This window comes from Mya arenaria, chromosome 15 (assembly GCF_026914265.1).
Source record: "Mya arenaria isolate MELC-2E11 chromosome 15, ASM2691426v1".
NCBI lineage: Eukaryota > Metazoa > Mollusca > Bivalvia > Myida > Myidae > Mya > Mya arenaria.
This window is the reverse complement of record NC_069136.1, coordinates 22,873,894-22,897,302: the sequence shown is the minus strand read 5'-3', so window position 1 is coordinate 22,897,302 and position 23,409 is coordinate 22,873,894. Positions and strand designations below refer to the sequence as shown.

The following is a 23,409-nucleotide window of genomic DNA, read 5'->3' as shown; positions in this document are numbered from 1 at the left end:
GACGCAATTTATCACGTGGAATACAAACACTGTTTATGCACTCAAAACTATTTTGACACGACCCCCCCCCCCCTCCCCCTCCAAACTGACCCCCAATGGAAGCCTTAGTTGGTAGGCGACATCCGACGTCAAACATGCTCCTGTAGACCACACCGGTAGTGAATGTGTGGTCTTTGTAAACGAAACCATGACCGTCAAACTGAAAACAAACAAGACGACTTTTGCGCTCTTTTATGTGCCGTATTATGACCATAAGGAAATTAACTAATCGCCAAGCATCAGTAAATGTGAAGTATATTCTATAAGCGTTTTATCTGAGACCTGCCAACCAGGCATTAGCCGTAAAAATGAATCAGATCTGACATGCATCTGTGCCAAATGTTATGATAACGAAAGAAATATCATCCTCCCATTGGCTAGCCTAAATAATTGGAAAAATGAACGCCTCATTTACAGTGAGTGTATACCACGTGATAAATTGCGTCATAAATGTTACGTTGGAGGGCAACATTTTGCTTCGAATGAAGACTTTAAACAAAGATAACTTCACTATTTTTTCACCATTTTAAATGAAACAAAGGGCAGTCTACGCCGCTACGCTCACCTTATCAAACTCCGGTAATAAAACGAAGGTGGGGCTCTTTAAGCGGCATTGACTGCCCTTTGTTTCATTTAAAATGGTGTGGTAAAGGAAACAGTTATCTTTGTTTAAAGTCTTCGTTTTAAGCAAAATGTTGCCTTCCGATGTAGCATATATGACGTTATTTATCACGTGGTATATATGCACACACACACACACACACACACACACACACACACACACACAGACACTGAATTAGCAGCAGTACTCACCTCCATGACGCGGACTCTACATGAGAGACGAGAGTTGTCGTAAATATTGTCCCCGTGCACATATGACGTCACGCACTCGCGCTCTCTGACGTCACACAATACCGACTTCCCGATATATGCCGTGCTGAGAAAACATAAGAAAAAAATTGTCAGCCCATTACATTGATAACTTTGAGACGCAATAGGAGTTTTTTTCAAAATTGCATTATGATCAACATGTGTTTGTTTCTCCTATGCTTTACCGCTTACGGCTTATATAAAATGACTTTCCATAACACACAGGGGTATAAGTATGTTCCATGGCCGCTAGTGTAAGATCGGTTCATCCCAACCGGGGCTAATGGTGTTTGGCGGAAACGAGGTAAACACGAGCTGTCATGGAAGATGAGTTTCTCCATCCTCAGATAAACAAAATTTGGTCAGAATGTACGTTTTCGCTGGAGCTCTTTCGTGCGTAGTATAAATAATTCGTGATAATTTGCAGTTGTCATAAATATGCGTGCAGGGATTCAAAATATGTAACTGGTCAAATCGTTCTTTCAATAGTTCAGAGGTGAATGCAGCATTATTTCTTGAATGCAGCGTTCAAACTTGTATGGTGCCATTTCAAACAAGAAATGATTCATTTGGATTTTGCCGCTAGACAGATTTCAATGGCGCTACAGACGACGGTCTTCAACAAGGAAGGTAATGACTTCATAACAATAAAAAGTAGTTCCATACCGGTATTTTTTTATCTTTTCCCGTGGGCAAGATAAGATTTCCATCATGGTCAAATATTTTGATCTTCTTATCTGGGGTGAGAGGATAGATGTATCCCTACTTATCCGGGGTAGGGAGGCTAGATTTATCCCTACTTATCTGGGATAGGAGGATAGATGTATCCCTACTTATCCGGGGTGGGAGTATGTATGTATCCCTACTTATCCGGGTTGGGAGGATAGATGTATCCCTACTTATCTGGGGTGGGAGGATATATGTATCCCTACTTATCCGGGTTGGGAGGATAGATGTATCCCTACTTATCTTGGGTGGGAGGATAGATGTATCCCTTCTTATCCGGGGTAGGGAAGCTAGATGTATCCCTACTTATCTGGGGTAGGAGGATAGATGTATCCCTACTTATCCGGGGTGGGAGGATATATGTATCCCTACTTATCCTGGTTGGGAGGATAGATGTATCCCTACTTATCTGGTGTGGGAGGATAAATGTATCCCTACTTACCTGGGGTGGGAGAATATATGTATCCCTATTTATCCGGGGTGTGAGGATAGATGTATCCCTACTTATCCGGGGCGGGAGGATAGATGTATCCCTACTTATCTGTGGTGGGAGTATAGCTGTATCTCTACTTATCTAGGGCGGGAGGATAGCTGTATCTCTACTTATCTTGGGTTGGGAGTATAGCTGTATCTCTACTTATCTAGGGCGGGAGGATAGCTGTATCTCTACTCTGGGGTGGGAGGATATATGTATCACAACCGTCGGATCGGATAGTTTAAGGAAAAGAGGTTTACCGAAATGTGTCGGTTCGGGATACATATCTAATCACCTTGATAGAAGCACACACCTTAAAACTCCATAAAGCAGTGGTGCCTTTTGTGAGTTTATCTCACACGTGTCACCTACGAAGCCATGGTTGCAGATACAAGTTCCGTTCACACATGCGCCATTATCATTACAATCGTAATCCGGACAGAGCTCGCTGGTGACGTATGCAGGTGGATTACCGTTGACGTCATAGAGCGAGACGTTACGTAGCACGTGGTCGGTGCACTTGAATATGGCAGTATGCAGGGCGCTTCGGACTAGCTCTCCGTTGTCAAAATACTGGGGGGAAAACATTGAAAATGAATGTACTGTTTGGGGGAAAGAATAAAACAGAGTCAAGAACAGAACGCATAATTGCATGACATGGAAAATATATTTTAAAAAACGCTTAAGTAAAAGCGTTTAAATGTATATACTTTTTACAATGATATATATATATATATATATATATATATATAGATTATAACGAAACAGACCGCTGGTAAATTCTACAGCTGAAAATGATGCTAATGCTGGTATGACAGTTGTATCTTTATACAGCAGTTGTATGCCATTCCCAATTCATTTAGTTCGATTCTTAGTCAAAATTATTATCATTTTATTACCTTAAAGTCTTCGACACAAATATCTTTTTCGTTGGAGAAATCTAGCCCCGCCTTGGCAATGCACTGTTGTAAAGTCGGGTTATTATCGATCGCAGAGTTACAGGCTTTTTCCGCTTCCGCTCGGGATTTTCCGTTTACACTCGGAAAGTTCGCTAACAGTTGTGGCTGGAACACTGCAAAATATCATTTATACATTTTTTATTAAATAGCGCGAATAAGTTCGATTACAGTATTTTCAAAAAAAACTATTGAAATAATAAACAATCAAAGTACTGAAAGTACTGTTGGGCGGTGATTTGTTCCATAATTATTACATTTTGTGCGGGCAGGCGTGCATGCAGACATGCGTGCGTGCGTCGGTGCACACGCGTGTGTGTGTGAGAGAGAGAGTGAGTTTGAGTGCGTGCGTGCATGCAGACGTGCGTGCGTGCGTCCGTGCACACGCGTGTGTGTGTGTGTGTGTGTGTGTGTGAGAGTGAGTTTGAGTGTGTGCGTGCATGCAGACGTGCGTGCGTGCGTCCGTGCACACGCGTGTGTGTGTGAGAGAGGGAGTGTGAGTGTGAGTTTGAGTGTGTGCGTGCATGCAGACGTGCGTGCGTGCGTCCGTGCACACGCGTGTGTGTGTGAGAGAGGGAGTGTGAGTGTGTGCGTGCATGCTTGTTAATGGCCCTGTGTGTTTCAACCGTTTAATGTTTTCAACATCTATTTTTCACGTGTTACTCACAAAGTCCATAATTGAAGTAGTAGTCTGCAGGGTAATCGTCTGGAAGTATGGTATTGGCGGCACGCCGACGGCGACCATTGCCCGTAATCGCCGACATGTTTAGATGCCCGTTTTTGGCAACGTTAACTGCACAGCACCGCTGATATCGAACATATGCTAGTAATTACCTTGACTAATCAATTTGTTTCGAAATATATACAGTCGAAGCTCGTTGGCTCGAGATCCCAGGGACCGGCGAAATAACCTCGAGCCAGGGGAATATCGAGCCAAGCAGGAAATCTTACCTTTAGTATAAAGAAATGGTTCTTTTATATCCAGTTCGAGCCGACGAGGAAATTGAACCAAGCGAGTTCGAGCCAACGGGGTTCGACTGTATTCCATTACTGATTAAAACAAATATAATCTACTAGTATTCAAGTGTATATCGAAATTGTGTTTCTAAAGTTAAAACTCATTTAATAACCTATTTTCATTCGAGACCTTTTTAATTACTACCAAATTTCTTTCTTTCAAATTTGTACTCAATGCAACTCAATGGACATTCACACGCCAGCTTTCGGCTGCGTCAAACAAACCTACAAAATGCTGCAGATATTGTTTGACGGAATAGGTTGTCACAATTGAGAAATTGAGAAAATTATGATCGTATGTTTTATCAAAGGACACGAATTGACGAAGTAACGTCAACAAAAGTATTGATCACGTTTATTACAGTTTTATAGAATTGAAATTGTGTAAATTTGGTTTGCTTACCTGGACGGCGGGAACTGCCGTGTTGCCATCGATGCTGCATGTAACTTGACCCTTTACTTTCTGGTCACACTTGCAGTAATACATGTTCCTGTTCAGTTTTGGGTCAATGGCCGGGGTCTTGTCGAAAAACGAGTCGCCAGTTGGAATCCTGCGAATATCGGAGTCCTCCAATCAATAAGCCTACGGCGATATGCCGACAAGATACAGAGTAGAATTGTTTGAGTCGGTGAACATCGTTATATATTTCACCCAGTGAGCCATTAATGCTATATTTTACGAGTGGCTTTTTGCGATGTCATACGATATCCTCGCTTTAGTTCACGAATGGCGTAGCACCGCGTGAAATATTTATTGCTTGTGTTTACGAGGTGAAATATATTGCGATTCAATTAAAAAGGCCTAGTTTAAGGAATGTTTGGCATGATAATCTCCTGCTGTGCATCTCCTGCTACTGGTATCACAGTAGGGGCCAATTTCCTGTGTATTCGTTTACTGGCTCAGGGCAATTAAGGGTCCATTTTTATAATAAAACATCCAAAACTGCACAGCAGGATACTCAGATTGGAGATCTGATAAGACAATTAGGCAATAAGATTAAGATCAATTAACAGAGGTTGTGTACAAATAAACGGGTTTTTTTGTTGTTGTTTTGTGTGTGTGTGTGGTTGAGGGGGTGGGGGCATATAGAAGGCTTAAACTAGACATTTAAGGTATCCGACCCACAATATTGAAATGTTAAATGCCTGGTGACCCCGTACCATTCTGATCTCATTTGAAAGGGTTTTGTGTGCAGAAAAAGGTACAATTTGTACAGAAAAAAATGTAAGTTTTTTAGCATTCATTTTGAAAACGGAAGTTTAAAATGTCAGTCAAATCGTCCCAAGACCGGCAGAAAAACGACAGATTACAAAAATGCTTGTGAAACATTTTGCTCGTTTTTTTCACAGAATTAAATAAAACTCGTACTACAGTGGATAGATCAATTATTCATGATTATTTTGGTACCATTTTCGGCCGTAAGTATAAATATTTGCAGGAGTAATGTCAATTGGAGTGAGGAGTGGTATTAGCATTGTGCAGAATAGGGAAGAGTAAAATACGACGTCACGCTGTTATTGCTCCTTCAAAGATTGCAAAATGCATGTACATGTATGTCATTTTAGTTCGATTTCAGTAAAGAGCAAATATTCAAACTGTTATATCTTTATGTATAATGTACTTTCCGTCATTTATTTTAAATATTAGTTATCAGTTAACTAATACATTTTAAATGATACCAACAATTAACATACGGGTTAATGGAACTATCAGAGAACTAACTCATTTTAGGTCGGGTTCCTTAATATAGCATTTCCGATGGTCTTAACAACTCTTAAAGGCCTAGTTTGAGCCTTCTATACGTGACCCCCCCCCCCCTCCCCCCTCCAAAAAAAATCCAAAAAAAATCCGTGTACACTACACAACTTCTGTTTATGGATCTTTATCTTAATTGCCTCGTGCTGCTTATCAGATCTCCGATCTGAGTATCCTGCTGTGCAGTCTTATAGGTTTTATTATAGAAATGGACGATTCATCTTGTCTTTTCGTTTCTGTTGTTGTTTTTAAATGATAATAATATTATTATTACAATGCCTTTGAATAAGAATAAGAGTTATGTTTTAAATAATGGCCTATTAATATTATTTAACCAGGATGCTTCACAATTTGAATATAACAATTGTTACCATATATTTAAAATGGATTTAGATATATATTTTAAAAACTTATCAATGGTATTTGTTTATAATTTATTTCCAATAAACAAATACATGTACAGGTACTGTGACACGAGTGCAATAAACAGGAGATGCACAGCAGGGGATTATCATGCCAAACATTCCTTAAACTAGGCCTTTAAGTTAATGCTACATAAGATTAAATTAGAAATTATTATATATTTAAAAGTTGCTTAAAGATGCACTCTTACTCCCAAATAAGATTTAACACAATTAATAATATTGTTTTAATATTCCAAAAAAGATGAATAAATTCGAAAACAATGGTTCTTATGAAGGATACAGAGATTAATTTGAACGAAATGAGCATAAAACACGGTATTTCTTCCTTAAGAAACTGTAGTAAATCACAGTAATCTTTTAGCATGCACCAATCATTTAATATTTTTGCGCTTTCTGCTATTAAATACACGGTTACAATCTTGTTATCAGTAATTAATATTTTCTATAAATGCATTATTTAGCAAGCAGTTAAAGATATATCAGTCAAAATGTATGTTTGTTATACATGTGTATATATTGATTTTGAATAAGAGTGCTACTTTAAAAGTTCAACTTATTAACCTCCAGCTATTGACGAAGTTGTTATTCTGTGTACGACGGGTGGTCGGGAAATTGTCAGTCTTTCCTGTCGGATACTTCATATCGTTGTCCCTGTTCCCGTCAAAAAAACCGCACAGACCCTGCGTACCGGAGAAGTCGTCTTCAGGGGCAGTTATGTACACATCCAATGCTATGCCACGGTTGTTTGTAACTTTAATCTGGGCGCCTGATGGAAAACTCACCTGTTTTAATTACAAAATCAGAACGATTTATTTTCATTAAAACATATTGCCTGATCATTTACGTGTTTATTCGTTCGGACTGCTCGTTACATTCTGTTCGGAAAGTTGATAAATACGTTTTTGATTCGTTCGGAACAATTCTTGTTGGGGTTTTTTTTGGAGTTAATAATAGACATGTTGTTGTTCGATTACTGAATTATGTCGTGACATTTAAAGGAAATTATGCATTTGTGTTGGTCGTATAATGAATATAATCTTAAAATGAACAATGAGTCGACATGAGATGTTGGCATTACCATAAAGAAGATTGTATGCCCTAGTCAATTGTAACCACGACCCGAAGGTCCGGGAGTATACCTGGGATAGCGGGTGAAAATGAGCCGTGTTTTTACCTTCGAAGTGGCCCCGCAGTGCCGGGTATATCCGGTGAAGGGTTTTGTTTTCGCGCCAAAAAAGCGGGGAATGGGCCTTACCTAAGATGTCCCCGGGGTGCGGGGGCATTTTGCTGGGATTTTACCAGCAGTTTGTCCCGGCAGGACGGGGATTTTACCCGGGATTGTCTGGACGGAAAGTCAAGTCCCCGCTATTTCCCGGACCAGGGGGGGGGGGGCGTGGTTACACCTGACTGGTGCATTAGGAAGTCATAACTGCCTACAGTCCAACTGTTCCCTGCTGCATCCCTGTTAACCACCATTCCATGAGAGATTGCGCCCTTGTTGGGAAAAGTTATACGCGGAAAAGAAGTCCCATACTGTGTGTGGCACATGTCGAGAATTACGACGTCATTTCCCTCTTTCATTGCGACTGCGCAGTTACATGACACTTTCCCATTACATGTCCACGTCCTAACTTGTACCTGAAAAAGCACAGAAGGCTCAGATTCATTACATTCAAGCTGGTATTTGCATTTGACCCACAATGTTACGATGTGCAGTTTCCACATCCTCGGCACCCCAGCGTATCATAACCTATATGATATAGGTTATGATACGCTGGGGTGCCGAGGATGAATTTCCATGACCTCTGACAACTTACCAAAGATTTGTTTAAAAGAACAACTGTTGCAATTTTATTCTAGTGTTGTCTTTAAAAAATTAATGAAGGAGTGTATTGTGTGATCGGTGTCATTATCGAGGTGTAAACGCAGTTGGGCTGGTTAAAGGTTGTTGAGTCCGAAGGAATCCACGCGTACTCTAACCAGCCCAGCTGCGTTCATATCCCCGATAATGTCATCAATCACGCAATTCATTACTTATATATAAACTAACAGTGCGTTATTTCTTCACAAAACTGTTTAGAAAATACTAGATTGTATTTAAGAAAAGCTTACAGTCATGCATTCTCATCCATTCTGTTAATTGGCCGACCCTACCGTAAACGGAAACAGATTATCATATATCGCCGTTATAACGCGAGAAAATCACTTCAGAGTTGATACGTTAAATGATTTTTTAGGTAAAAAAGAAACGCTAAGGACAACAATACATTTAACAAACCATACAATAACACTTTTCAGCATGTTGACTAATGCTTTTTGTTGCCTGCCGACAAAATACAAACAAAAACAAGATAAACAATTTTCAATTTATTTTAAAACGCGATGAATCGCAAACCGAACATATCCGAAGATGTTGCGTTCATCGGAAAATATTCGCAATTGTCGAAAGACCATTCGTTAATATTAATTGTTATTCAAACGCAAAAAAATGAATATAATTCGGGTAATTTTATATCCGATGTAAGCCAAAATATGACAGCGATACTTATCAGCATCTGCAAAAAGGCACTATCTTTTATACTTATGAATTTCAGAAACTTTAAACAAACGATTACAAAAACGAACTAGAAGAGCCGCAATGCGACGAAACCAGGTTTTTGTTATGGGCAATCAGAAATTATAGCCAATCAATTTGTTGTATGAGCAAGTTCAATCTGCAGCTTCATATAAGCTATATTCACACTAAGATTCATCACTATCCATCAATTCTAACTAAGTTGTTGGGCAGAAAAACATTTTTCTATTTTTAAGGAACAGTGACCTTGACCCCACCTCCCAAGCTAGCTCTTCACATAAGCTACCTTCGCTCTAAGTTTCATCAATATATATCAATGCTAACTAAAGTTATTGGGCAGAAACCAGTTTTCTATTTTAGTACCAGTGACCTTGACCCCACCCCCTCAAAAGAAATTCCAAGCTTGCTCTTCACATAAGCTACTAGTACCGACACAAAAAATTTCGTCAATATCTATCAATGCTAACTAAAGTTATTGGGCAGAAACCTTTTTTTGTTATTTTTAGTAACAGTGACCTTGACGTTAGCTCCACCCCCCTCAAAAGCAATCCCAAGCTAGCTCTGTACATAAGCTACCTACACACCAAGTTTTTTCAATATCTATCAATGCTAGCTAAATTTATTGGGCGAACAACATTTTTAAATTTTTAGTAACAGTGACATTGACCTTAGCCCCATCCCCTCAAAAGCAATCCCAAGCTAGCTCTTTACATAAGCTACCCACACACCAAGTTTAATCGATATCTATCAATGCTATCAAAAGTTATTTGGCAAAAAACATTTTTCTATTTCAAGTAACAGTGACATTGACCGTAGCCCCTCCCCACTCAAAAGCAATCCCAAGCTAGCTCTCCACATGCTACCTACAAACCAAGTTTCATCAATGTCTGTCAATCCTAACTAAATTTATTGGGCGGAAACCATTTTTCTATTTTAAGTAATAGTGACCTTGACCTTAGCCCCTCCCTAATTAAAAGCATTTCCAAGCTAGCTCTTCACATAAGCTACCTACACACTAAGTTTCATCAATATCTATCAATGCTAACTTATGTTATTGGGCGGAAACCATTTTTCTATTTTTAGTAACAGGCGACCTTAGCCCCACCCCCCTCAAAGGCAATCCCAAGCTAGCTCTGTACATTAGTTAGCATTGACCGATAAATGCTAACTAAAGTTATTGGGCAGAAACCATTTTTCTATTTTAAGTAACAGTGACCTTAACCATTTTTCTATTTTAAGTAATAGTGACCTTGACCTTAGCCCCTTCCCATTCAAAAGCAATCCCAAGCTAGCTCTTCACATAAGCAACTTACACACTAAGTTTCATCAATATCGGTCAATGCTAACTAAAGTTATTGGGCAGAAACCATTTTTCTATTTTAAGTAACAGTGACCTTGACCTTAGCCCCTCCCCACCTCTATAGCAATCCCAAGCTAGCTCTTCACATAAGCTACCTACACACCAACTTTTGTCAATATCTATCAATCCTAACTAGAGTTATTGGGCAGAAACCATTTTTCTATTTTTAGTAATAGGCGACCTTGACCTTAGCCCCACCCCCCTCAAAAGCAATCCCAAGCTAGCTCTTTACATAAGCTACCTACACAACAAGTTTCATCAATATCTGTCAATGCTAACTAAAGTTATTTGGCAGAAACCATTTTTCTATTTTAAGTAACAGTGACCATGACCATTTTTCTATTTTAAGTAATTAGTGACCTTGACCTTAGCCCCTCCCTACTCAAAAGCAATCCCAAGGTAGCTCTTCACATAAGCAAATTACACACCAAGTCTCGTCAATATCTATTAATGCTAACAAATGTTACTGGGCAGAAACCATTTTTCTATTTTTAGTAACAGTGACCTTGACCTTAGCCCCATCCCCCCTCAAAAGCAATCCCAAGCTAGCTCTTCCCATAAGTTACCTACACACCAAGTTTCATCAATATCTATCAATGCTAACTAAAGTTATTGAACAGAAACCAATGTTTGACGCCCGTCCGCCCGTCCGCCCGTCCGTCCGCCCGCCCAACGACAACCTCATTCTAATAACCCGGTTTTCGTTGAAAACCTGGTTAAAAAACATAGACAGTTTTCAAGGCCGATTTTGTTTGGCCGCAGTAAACACTGAGCTACGCTTTTTCCAAAATACGCGTACCCATTCACATGGAGTGGTGGTGTAAGTAGTTAATACTCCGGGTCCCGGCGCGAGCACATTGAAGGGTCCCAGAGTGACAGTTCAACCACCGCACACGTTTCCTGGGCGGTGAACCAGTACTAGGTGCCTTCACTTCTACAAGGAACTGACAACTTCTGTACATGCCAGGGGCAGTGGTACAGTGCGAATGGTCGTAGAAAGGATTTCATAGCCAATCACAACAGAAGTGACCTGGTCCGCCCGGGAATCGAACCCGGGTTGTCCGATTAACAGTCCAACGTTCTACCGACTGAGCTAACCGGGCGGACCATTCACATGGAAGTCTCTGGTGGTGCTTTTATACATGGTAAACTCCAAAATACGCCTACCCACTTACCTGGAAGTCTCTGGTTGTGCTTTTATACATGGCAAACTCCAACATACGCCTACCCACTTACCTGGAAGTCTCTGGTGGTGCTTTTATACATGGTAAATTCTCCGATCAAGTAGTAGTCAAAATAGCTGAAATGTACAAAGAAAGAAAACGCAGTTTCATATTTTTATCAATATTGTTTGTATTATATTTAACTGGATGAAGAACAATTCATTCCATTACCAACCTTATTGAATTTAAACATACTCATGACTTTATTTTGGAACACTGACCTTCCATCGGTATAGAAAAATGAGGTTTTCAATAGCCTGAGGTAAATGAAGACAAGACTAATTTTGATGCAAGACATCAAAGACGCAGTTGAGTAGGTTCAAGCGTAAACATATATTCATTATCATAATTCGAGTAAAGGTAAAGATAGTTTAAACGTTTCTACTAAGTGATGGAAATAATCAGAGATGATATGAATTGATATACTCCAGTAAAACATATTACGTCAAGAGAGCGCCATGTTGTCATAAACATGTCAAAGATAAAATAAAACGTATCCCCGCCTCACCCGAATGACAGCCAGAAAGTCATTAAATTTATTCTTTATAAATGTAACTACATGTGTCACTGAAGTGGAAAGCAATAAAATGTATATGTTATACTTAATATTATAGAGAACATTTTTAACACCATAGAAAGGGCTCGTGTATGTAAAGGAGACAGACAGTGAAGGCTGCGCTTAGAAATGGGATTTTTTCAGGATGGCAATGGACACAAAATTCAACGAAGCAATGATGTAGCCGACCTAAAGTCTTGCAGTAGGTTGAGAAATGTTGTACGTTCAGCTCACATTTCTTTCATGGACCTTAGATTCATCATAGCAATAATAACGATTAAAAATCCTTGCTTGAGTTGTTTTTCATTACTTTTTATAAAAGGTATCGGCTTTACATACATAAAAAAATTGACTCGACTTCATCCGTTAACTCTCTTTGTGTTTAACTTTCCTTTTAGGTGTACACGGTATACAGCAATTACGATGTATAATGATTGTCGTCTCCATGCAGGTTAAGAATCACTTGACTAAAACGGGCTCTCACACGGGTCAACAACTGATGTAAACAAACCAGTAAAGGACGTAAAATTCTAAATAACTTTTTTTGACAGAAAAGCTATGAAATTTTTTTAGCTTTTAAAAGACTATGGTATTTTCTGCTTCTACACGTGTGAACTATTTTAGATTTGGTTGCATTATAATGATGCAATCCTTGGCCAAAGTTTCAACTTGACGGAATTTTGAAGAACGATGCAACCCTAAAACTATGGCCAACGATTGCATCATTAAAATACAAGCAAATCTTAAATAAACCATTTAAGTTATTTCATAATATTTAACAATACTTACTTCTTGAACCACTCACATACCATAAAATTGTTTTTAAGACAAAACACAACTTTTGTTATGTTTCGTAATCATGTTTGGATAATGATGGGTTATCTGTGAAATAATGGACTTAACAATGCCCCACCCACCCTCCAACTCTGCAGTTTAAATTCAGGTAACATATAAACATATAAGTGTGGGTGGCGCACACGAGGGGTATTATTTCAATACACTTAATAGGGGTTTTCAAAACATTTGGCCGTGTGGGACATCGTTCCTTTGCTAGATGCCAACTATATGAACTCAATTCTAAGGCAAACAGTGTTGAACAAGGCTCTTAAGGTGATGTTTTATGTTTTTTAGGTCCGGATTAAGTATTAATTGATCATAATACCTAAACCACTTGAATTCAGAATATTACATTGGAACAGAATAATGCCCGAAAGGTCCAGATGGTTCAAAGAAAGAAGTATTGAGAAAGGCGACACACAACCGACGAGTCGGGTAGATTTTAGTTGTTTATAAATGTTCACCATGAGTACATCACGTTCAGGTGCTATTTGAAAAAACAAACAATTAACAACAAAGTAGATTAGATTCGAATCAAAATGGGTCAAACGCCAAAATGTAAATACTTACGAGCCCTTCTTCGTGAGGGTTGTGTCCAGGGTATTACAGTGAGGGTCGCCAGTACACCAACAGGAAGACGTGTTTTTATCTTTTGCTAAAATCTTAAATGAGAAAAGATTACAATACGTCATGAAATATAGAACAGTTGATGGTAAAAAAATGTTTTTACTTTATTCGTAAAAGTTGAGATCTGCATTGATATTGTGGGTCGTCTACAAAGAAACCCAGGACTGTGTTGTTGGTTTTGTTTAATTGTTCTCGGGTGTATTCTCCAAGCTGCACTCTCACAGATATACCGTTTTGACAACTTTTTTTTATTTTTTGTCTTGGAATGAGCCGATTTTTGCGAAAATGCATGGAAAGTTATATAAGACTGCTGACAAAAAACAGAATGCAGAATTTTATATTTAAGTCCAAAAATTGATGTTTTATGCATTTTTTCGTAAACCATTGTTTAAGCCATAAAACAGTAATTTTCGAACGGAAATATGAAAATCTACGATCTGATTTTTATCAGCAATTTTATGTCATTGTTTTGCAAATATTTACGCAAACATTTGCTCTTTCCAAGACAAAAAATAAAAAAGTTGTAAAAACGGTATATCTGTGAGAGTGCAGCTTGAAAGGGACTAAAGCTCAATTCATCTAAAAACACTTATTAGTTTTCTTATGCATACTTGCATTGCGAACCTGGTTGTAGAAGAAAGTTTATCAACGCCAGTACATCCAAGAAAAAGAAAACTGTTACCTAATTGTGGACTCATACTAAGCTGATGGATATTTAAACCTTGGTAGCACCACGTGATCATGTGAATTAACCAATCACGCTACAGCTTTTTATTGAGTAACTCGATTAAAAAATGTGGACATTATATTATTTATTATATTTGAGCATATTTGAACATTTGCTGAAGGGTTCCAGCTGTCTGTAGCTTAGGTTTAACACTGCGCGTGTCCTTGTTAGTGTTTGACACACTTTGTTTCGTAATGAAAAATGAATATTACCAACCATGAACGAGTCCCTTAAAAGAATATAATCGGTGCCTAAAACGATCAAATTTCAAGTACACTGAGTGAAGCTAAAAATATAAATAACAATAATTCATAATAGCATTCATTACATAAACTGTGTTTTGAACATCGCTTTTGGTGTAATGTTTTTTGATAATGTTTTGATTATTTAAAAAAATGCAAAAACGTTCAATAAAAGAAAATCTGAAATGGCAAAAACTCAATTGAACTTGCGCGTCGTCTTACCTGCATGAACGGAACTTGGTAGTTGTTGAAGATGGGCGAGGCATCAGCGGTAAAAATGGGATTAAAATGTAGGAAGATGTCCTTATCCTTGTCCGCCTTACCGTCCCTGGTGGCAGACACCTGTATGGTCAAAAGCACAATCAATGTTAAACAAAACCCTAGACTTTCACTCATAATTAAAAATTGCCAAAAGTTTTTAGCCAATGATATAATTTACCTTAAATTTACATGTTGAATTTTGTCCTTAGATTTTCAACAACTCATAGAATTTGCCTACGATTTACATCAAATGTTAAAAATTGCCATAAATTTACATCTTACGTTAGAATTTGCCTAAGATGTACACCCAATGTTAGTGTTTAAACCTGATTTTCAACCAACATTAGGGAAATTGGTTAAATGAACCATATAGTTTTACTTAGTGTTTGCCTTAGATTTTCAACTGATGTTAGTGTTTGCCCTATATTTTAAACCATTGTTAGTGTTTGAACTAGATTTCCAACCAATGTTAGTGTTTGCCCTAGATTTCAAACCATTGTTTATGTTTGTCCTAGATTTCAACCATTGGTAGTGTTTGCCCTTGATTTCCAACCAACGTTAGTGTTTGCCCTAGATATCCAACTAATGATAGTGTTTGCCATAGATATCCAACCAACGTTAGTGTTTGCCCTTCATTTCAAACCATTGATAGTGTTTGCCCTAATTTTCCACCCATTATTATTGTCTGTCCTAGATTTCCATCCAATATTAGTGCTTGCCCTAGATTAAAATCATTGTTAGTGTTTGCCCTAGATTTCCAACGAATGTTAGTGTTTGCCCTAGAATTTCAACCATTGTTAGTGTTTGCCCTAGATTTCCAACCAATGTCAGTGTTTGCCCTATAATTTCAACCATTATTAGTGTTTGCCCTAGATTTCCAACCAATGTCAGTGTTTGCCCTATAATTTTAACCATTGTTAGTGTTTGCCCTAGATTTCCAACCAATGTTAGTGTTAGTAATTTCACTCATTGTTAATGTTTGCCTTAGAAGTTCAACCAATGTTTGTGTTTACCCTAGATAATCGCCAAATGATAGATTTAAAATAAATGTTTGTGTTTGCCCAAAATTTCCTCCAAATTTTGATGTTAGTATATGTCCTTCAATTTCAACCAATGTTAGTTTTTGCCCTAGATTTGAACAAATATTAGTTTTAGCCCTAAATGTTTAACCAATGTTAGTGTTTGCCCTCGATGTTGTTGGCTATGACTTAGTATGCCATTGGCACGACTTAATATCTCGTGCGCACGAATACATTTCGTTGCCAGGACGGTAGTAATGTCTTGGTCTCGACTTACATAAAATAAGTCGTGCGAATGGGTTAGTAAGCTATGGCCACTAGATAAAAAAATCACATATCTCCTCGGTGCCATCGCAGAAATGCTTTCTTGGTCATTTTACTTTTTGGCAAAAACCATTAACCATACAAAGTTTTAAATGTCAAATGTATTACATGAAGAGTGATCCATTCGTATATTTATAGAAATGCCTCAAGCATTCACTTATTTAGTGACAAAAACTTTGTTTGGTATTCGTTAAAATATTTATTTAAACAATGCAAAAACAAAAACGATAAAAACATCGAAATTACCTGGAAAGTGGTGGTTGCCCTATTTGTCTTCGGGTCCCACATTGCTGGTGTGAAGTGTACGTTACAATCTTTCACAAGGGTCAACTGTCCTGTTTAGGATACACAATTAAGAATATTACTCCCTGGTAGTAAAATTATTTGTAACAGATATTTCACAAAATGAAGCCTCAGTCTTATACATGAAAAATGGCGTTTAAGGAATCCAACCCACAAATTAGTTAGTTTAAAATTTTAGGAAGTCAATGTGATCCAATACAGCTTTGATATATTCTGATAGATATTTGCTTACTTATTTCAAATATGTAGAATAATTGAAATAAAATGTATGTCATACATACAGTTATAAAAGTTCGTACATTTTATCTTCATTTCAACTACAATCGGACATAAGCTACATATTTCGGAATATAAGGTCATTATTTGTTACAATATTCACGGTTAAAAATATACATTTTCTATTTCTGCACACAAAACCCCTTCAAGTGATAGAACAATGATCACCAGGCATCTAAATATCACATATTAGTGGGTCTGGTACCTAACAATAGTGGCATATTCCGCGCCACAAATGTCAACATACCTTCAGTTATTGTCAAAGGCCTAGTTTGAGCCTTCTTTAAGTGACCCCCCCCCCAAAAAAAAAAAAACAAAAAAAAAACAACAAAAACGTGTATTTGTACACAACCTCTGTTATTTGATCTTAATCATGTGCCTAATTGTCTTATCAGGTCTCCGATCTGAGTACCTGCTGTGCAGTTTTGGATATTTTTATTATAGAAATTGACCCTTAATGGCCCTGGGCCAATAAACGAATACACAGGAAATTGGCCCCTTCCGTGACACAAGTGCAATTAGCAGGAGATGTACAGCATGGGATTATCATGCCAAACATTCCTTAAACTAGGCCTTTAATGATAACCTCCAGTATTTACTCAAATTGATGTTGCAAATATACTATGATTGTTTTTCCGCTTAATTCTTATCAGCCCGATATTGTAAACGTACTGTTAAAATGCTACTGGATCTAAGTATATATGTCAGGTTCACTATGGGCTTTCTTTTTTTGAAAAACATAAGGTACAATAGTTGTCCATTTAGTATAAAGAGATGCTATTTCCATTCCAATCATAAGAAATCAATCCAATTGATTCGATTATCGATTATGATAATCTATTGCGATTCAGTGATCGATCATTATTTTTTCTTGATATATCAAACACTAAAAAATGTTACTGCTGTTTGCTAATATGGTTAACAAAACAGATACCGTTATTGTTTACGGGATCAAGTTCAATCTCAAGGTTGCATGTTTTGTCGTGTGGGGGAGGACAGCGGATAGGGACTGTGGAGTAGATGGAAACAGTCTTCGGCTTCTCATTTTCTCCGACTATAAGGCGGTTTGTGTCTATCTAAAAGGTGTAATCAGTAATAGGTACTAACATGCAAAATAATAAAATTGGGACTCTAATTGCTAATAATGACAAGAATTGCCAAGGCTGTTTTAATCAATCTAAAGGATAAATTCTAAGTATTGTTTATTGAAATATGTAAAATTTATTATAAGCTTTTGTCATATTTGAACTTTTAAAATTGGTCATACGAAAATCGACAATTTGTTCTGAGATAGAAAATACGTGTCACATATTTTACAAGTTTTACTAAATTGTATAAATAATGCTGAAATCACCGAAAGGCAGATTACAGAATGATTAACCTTAATGCCGACCCAGTAGCCGTTACTAGGAATATAGGGGCTGTTGAAATGGGTGCCGGGCTTCGGGGGAGTTAGAAAGAATGTCCGTACGGCGCAGCTCACCTAAAATATTTAGATTGCATCATTGTATATGTGTTAGGTATATTTAAATATGTATACTGGTACAGTTCAGCTATGCTATTAAGAGAGATGAATAAATGTTGTGAGTAACATTTGAGTACGTTTTCTGCAGTGGGTTAAGAAAAACCATATATTTAAACTATATATATATATATATAAAATATAAATATTAAAACAACACAATGTTCTATATTGGAAATCTTAAGCAGATGGCGTCTTAAAAAATATTTAACGATTTCTACGTTATCCTATACAAGAGTAAGTAAAACCCCGACGTCATTTATGGTCAAACGAAACCATCTCTTTTCTAAAGTAGCTCCCTTACTTGCAGTACTTTCAGCGCTTTGATGCTTTTTAAAATCTGTATATGATGCAAGTCATATTCATAACAGTCATTTGAGGTGACTCACATTTTGCCCCATATGACCCTTCAGAAGATTTTGATCTAGGTCAGCGTGCCTGGTGACGCCGTCAGTAATGTGCACGGGCGGGACGTTACGGTCGGGCTTGCCGTCAAAAAGAAACTTTACGTCAAAACCGACATCACGTCGTGCGTGGTCAAAATTAATATCGCACTGGAATTTGAAAGACCCGGGCGTCAAAATTGGGTCCGATAAGTGTGGTGAAGTCAGCATCAGGGGAAACTTGTCTGAAACAGAAACAAAAAAGTTTAAAGATGGACTCTTACTCCCAAATAAGATTTACCACAATTGATGCAATTGTGTTTATATACCAAAATGTGCAGAAAACACGGTATTTTTAATTCATGAGACAATAGTTGATCACAGTAAATCTTTTAGCACTCACCAATCATTTTGTATGTTTTCGATTTCAGCTATTAAATTCACGGTAGCAAACTTGTAATCAGTAATTATTATGTTCCATAAATGCATTATTTAGTAAGTAGTTAAAGGTTTATCACTCAAAATATATGTTTTTTATACATGTGTATATAAGGCCACTACTTTTATATAAATTGGTTTACAAAACCGGCGGGTCTAATTTTCCGAAAAGTACAAAAAAAATAAAAAAAATGAATTTCACTATTTTTTCAAAATTATTTTCCTGACCGTATTGATTTTGGTGCGAAACGAAAGAAAAACGCACAGATAGGAGTACGAATGCAGTAGATCTCGACTGTTTTGTTGTTCCGTGGCCGTATTTGCCAATTTATAGTGATAGCATGTGAGCCAGTCAACTGTTATGGCAGCGCCGATGGCAATGGCGGAATTGACGATAGCAGTCATTCTTTGTATAAAATAATTAATTAAAATATGCAGGAGTTGTTAAAATAACAATAGCAATAAACATTGGCAAATTTGACAGCCGACAAAAACAATAACTTTCACGTGATTGTTGTTATTCCCCGCCAATTTAGGTCATGAAAATATTGTTGTTTATAGATAAAAAATAAAATTGTCAGCGGCTGCCACCGAATTAGTAGTCACAAATATCTGAAAATTATGTGTGAGAAAAACATTTTATAACATTTTATGGTTAAATATCAAATAACAGTGCACTAAGTGTGAGTGGTGAAATCGAAAGTAAAATTTCTAAGTTGACACCGGTGACCTAGTTTCACAAGTTCGGTCGATGGTGTTTATGGATTTGAAATCACAAAATGGTTTGGAAATACTTGTTATTGAGTCAATGTAAAGTGTTTATTCTAGATTACATGTTTATTCATGTTTGGGTTAATAGTAGAGTAAAAACAATGAAAGAGTTGAACACATGTCTTGAGCAATGACATTTTAATACTAATGCCATGAGTTGTGTGCAAAACATTTAGATAAAATAACACGGAAAACTATTTTGAATAAGTCCATTTCAATTTGTAATGAACTTGATATTTCACTATAAATGAGATTTGTTGTTGTAACCAAAGAATACTCTTTAAAATGAAAAATAAACAAGCATGAAGTATAGATGCCCTGTGAACTCGTGTATACACAAAATGGCGGAGTTGGAAGAAGATGAAAATATCCGATACATAATTATGGATTTCTCTGTTACTATCATTGGTACATAAAGTTAAGTCACATGCTAGATTTATTATTTTGTTATGTGATTTTTATGTACTGATGTGGTAATTTGCTTCAAGATTTGAATTTGAAATGGATTTGGTGAACATCCCATGGTAAATATCCCGGTCCGAAAATATCCGAACTTAGCATGGATCGAGCTACACACAACTAGGACCCACCATGGTAAAGGTTATTAAAACTCAAATCTAGGTCTAGTTTGGTTTTTAGTTTTTCAGGAATTGCTTTCACAAAGTTAAAGCTCAAATGTCTTCATAAAATGTTACTTCCTTATTTACAAAATTGGTAATTATTTCACTTTATTGGCATTTTCCAATATTGAAATAACTGAAACCATGTTTAGAAAATAGTATGTATTGTTTTAATACAGTGCATTTTTTGTATTTTAATGCGTAAAATTGCCTTCTCTTTTTTCAATTTAATATTGTTCAGTTTAGTGTTCTGCATTCACTTTTGCTTTATCATACCCTTGAAGCTTAACAAATGTCTTGCTGAGTGATATTCAATGTATCTTTGATAAAAAGTGTAGTTTATACATGTAAACATGTTTTATAGTCAATTTCATTGATGTTTTATATGCACAGTATGTAAGATTTAAACTGTGTGTTTAATTAGAACTTTGAAACTTTGAGTGTATTAAAACATGCATTAATAGCAGTTTAAAAATTTAAAATGTCATGTAAATGATATAAATTTTCAATGTTTTTATGTTGTTCTCTGATTTTTACCCTTTAAGAGTATGTTTTGTGACTTTTTTCCTTTTTTTTTTTTTTTCGACCGCCCGGTGGACATTTTTCCCAAAAATTCTTGTAAACCAAAAAATAAAAAAGGAGTGGCCTAATGATTACGAATAACAGTGTCACTTTAATAGCTTCGACTATTTAAGGCAGTGTACTTGAATGTGTTCGGATATAACACAATCTGACTTAAATGGAGGATTCTCCATGCCATTCAAGTATTGTTACTTTATAAACATAAGTAAAGTGTTTAACATAAATTTTTGATTTTATATATCGATATTATAAAGACGTACAATAATATACGTCAACTTTTCCTTTATCGGATCGTTCGAAAATAAGATGCAATGCTATATCCATTCCGCCCCCTCCCCATCTCATCGAGTTTTACGCGTAATTATAGTGCTAAATTGAATGTTGGCTACCTATGATAGTGACGTTAACGTGAACGTACCGTAACATCCCGGTGTGAAGCCGGTTGCTGACGTCTGATGTGGAAGACAGGGGGTTCCACTTCCTGTAAAATATCGATCCATGTTTTAGTCTAGATGACGCTATTTCAGAAAGTAAAATTATGGATGTTCATTGACTTCAAGAATCAAATGGCGTTAAACAATTTGCAGCACCGCCCCGCCACTCTCCGGAATGGGAAGGGCATGCCTTTTTAATGATTTGCGGCGCCGTCTATGTTCAATTTAGACCTGAACATTGACAGGACAGTAACCACAGACACTGAAGTTACCAGTCGAATCTAGTTGGCTTGAACTCCTAGGGACCAGCGAAAATACCTCGAGTCACGAAAATTCGAGCCAAGCGAGAATGCTTACCTTCAGTATATAGAAATCGGTCTTTTTTACATCCAGTTCGAGGCAACGAGGAATTCGAGCCAAGCGATTTCGAGCCAACGGGGTTCGACTGTAACTGGTTCTGCTGTAGTATTAAGTATTTTTTTCTTTGTTTTCCTCAACACTTATTTCCTATCTCAAAACGGTAACATGTAAGTTGTTCGTGCAATAACTAGAGTATGGATACATAACAGCGATTGTTATTCAAACGCACGATCGTTATTGAACGTTGTCCTTGGCAACAGTGTACGAAACAGTTTTTGCACGGGTTACCCACGTGTTGAAACTAAACAACTATGCTCGTGTATAATTCCAATTACTCGGGTAGCGAGTGCAATGACAATTAATTATCCACAACCACATGCATTACTCCATGAATGGTATATTGTTTACAAATTGATTATAGAAGTATGCCCATCCAACTCAGTTGACAGAAGATCAGGCAAACGTTCCAACCTCTAAGAACATTCCACCAGACCCTTATTTGTCGAACAGTCGTAGAAGTCCCTTATAACAGGGTCCAGCTAAACGCGCTCTTTGAGTTAATATGTGTAATATTCTCATTTACAGAGTTTTGAAATTTTAAATCGCCAATTTTTTAAAGATAATCATGATAAACTTTGGTGTAATATACCATTGTTACAACTTTTTTTTTGTCTTGGAAAGAGCATTTTTTGCGTAAATATCTGCAAAACAAGATATAAGATTGCTGACAAAAAATCAGATCGTAGATTTTCATATTTCCGTTCGAAAATTGAGGTTTTATGGTTTAAACCGTTAATAACGGTTTAAGAAAAATGCATAAAACATCATATTGTTTTTAACTTATATATAAAAATCTGCGATCTAAGTTTTTGTCAGCAGTCTTATATAACTGGTTTCCATTGATTTTCGCAAAAATTGGCTCGTTACAAGACAAAAAAAAAATAAAAAAATGTCAAAACGTTCAATCTGTGAGAGTTCAGCTTTAAAACCAGGAAATAAGCGAAATGAAATAGGATACTTAGATATATAAGATAATTCGAAATATATGGGCCATGGTGTACATTTCTTATACGTGACGGTATGATTTTGGAATGCGAAATGTTTCGATTTGGTTATATTAATTCAGTATTGTTATTCAATTAAACATTTTGTTACTGTATGATCACCTTGAAAACAGAAACCATTTAACCTAATAGAACGAAGTCGAAAATATTTATGTTGCTTTTGTGTGTGTGTATTCTTCATGTAATTGGGATATGAAAAAGCCTGCTGTACGAGTCAAGTAACGTCAAAAATATACCAAAATTAATGTACAAATGGCTCTGTATCCAAAATATAAAACCCTAAAACGCCTTATCTTATCATGGAGAAGTTTATGTATACCGTAACTATAGTATTCAAATAAAACTGCAAACACGGACACAAATCCCAAACCGTTTTGATGCGCGTAACAGTGGTATTTGAAACCACATAGCATGGCATGTGTTACACAGCCTAATAACAGTTCATTAAGGGACACAATCAGTGTCGTATGGTATATTTGAAAAGTTATCTCCCTTACCCGCACAGTAGGACATGTTTACCCAAACCTCAGAACAGTTCACTAAGGGAAATCATAAGTGTCGTATGGTATATTTGTAAAATGTTACTTCCCTTACCCAGGCAATATTGCCTGTTACCCAGCAAGAACAGTTCACTAAGGGAA

At 36.9% G+C, this 23,409-nt stretch overlaps 1 protein-coding gene across 1 annotated transcript in view; it reads right to left on the bottom strand.

Moving 5' to 3' along the window:
- LOC128219204 (von Willebrand factor D and EGF domain-containing protein-like) overlaps window positions 1-23,409 on the bottom strand; it is a 77,340-nt gene that overhangs the window by 48,848 nt on the left and 5,083 nt on the right. Inside the window, exons 5-20 of the mRNA XM_052927016.1 lie at window positions 21,329-21,391; window positions 18,506-18,744; window positions 17,976-18,077; window positions 17,529-17,670; window positions 16,262-16,350; window positions 14,634-14,753; window positions 13,386-13,477; window positions 11,436-11,499; window positions 7,702-7,902; window positions 6,826-7,046; window positions 4,487-4,634; window positions 3,734-3,872; window positions 3,010-3,182; window positions 2,424-2,683; window positions 853-976; window positions 91-199 (exon numbers count right to left, since the gene is read on the bottom strand). Coding sequence (XP_052782976.1) covers window positions 91-199; window positions 853-976; window positions 2,424-2,683; window positions 3,010-3,182; window positions 3,734-3,872; window positions 4,487-4,634; window positions 6,826-7,046; window positions 7,702-7,902; window positions 11,436-11,499; window positions 13,386-13,477; window positions 14,634-14,753; window positions 16,262-16,350; window positions 17,529-17,670; window positions 17,976-18,077; window positions 18,506-18,744; window positions 21,329-21,391 — 2,286 coding nt within the window. The remainder of the gene's footprint in view (window positions 1-90; window positions 200-852; window positions 977-2,423; window positions 2,684-3,009; window positions 3,183-3,733; window positions 3,873-4,486; window positions 4,635-6,825; window positions 7,047-7,701; window positions 7,903-11,435; window positions 11,500-13,385; window positions 13,478-14,633; window positions 14,754-16,261; window positions 16,351-17,528; window positions 17,671-17,975; window positions 18,078-18,505; window positions 18,745-21,328; window positions 21,392-23,409) is intronic.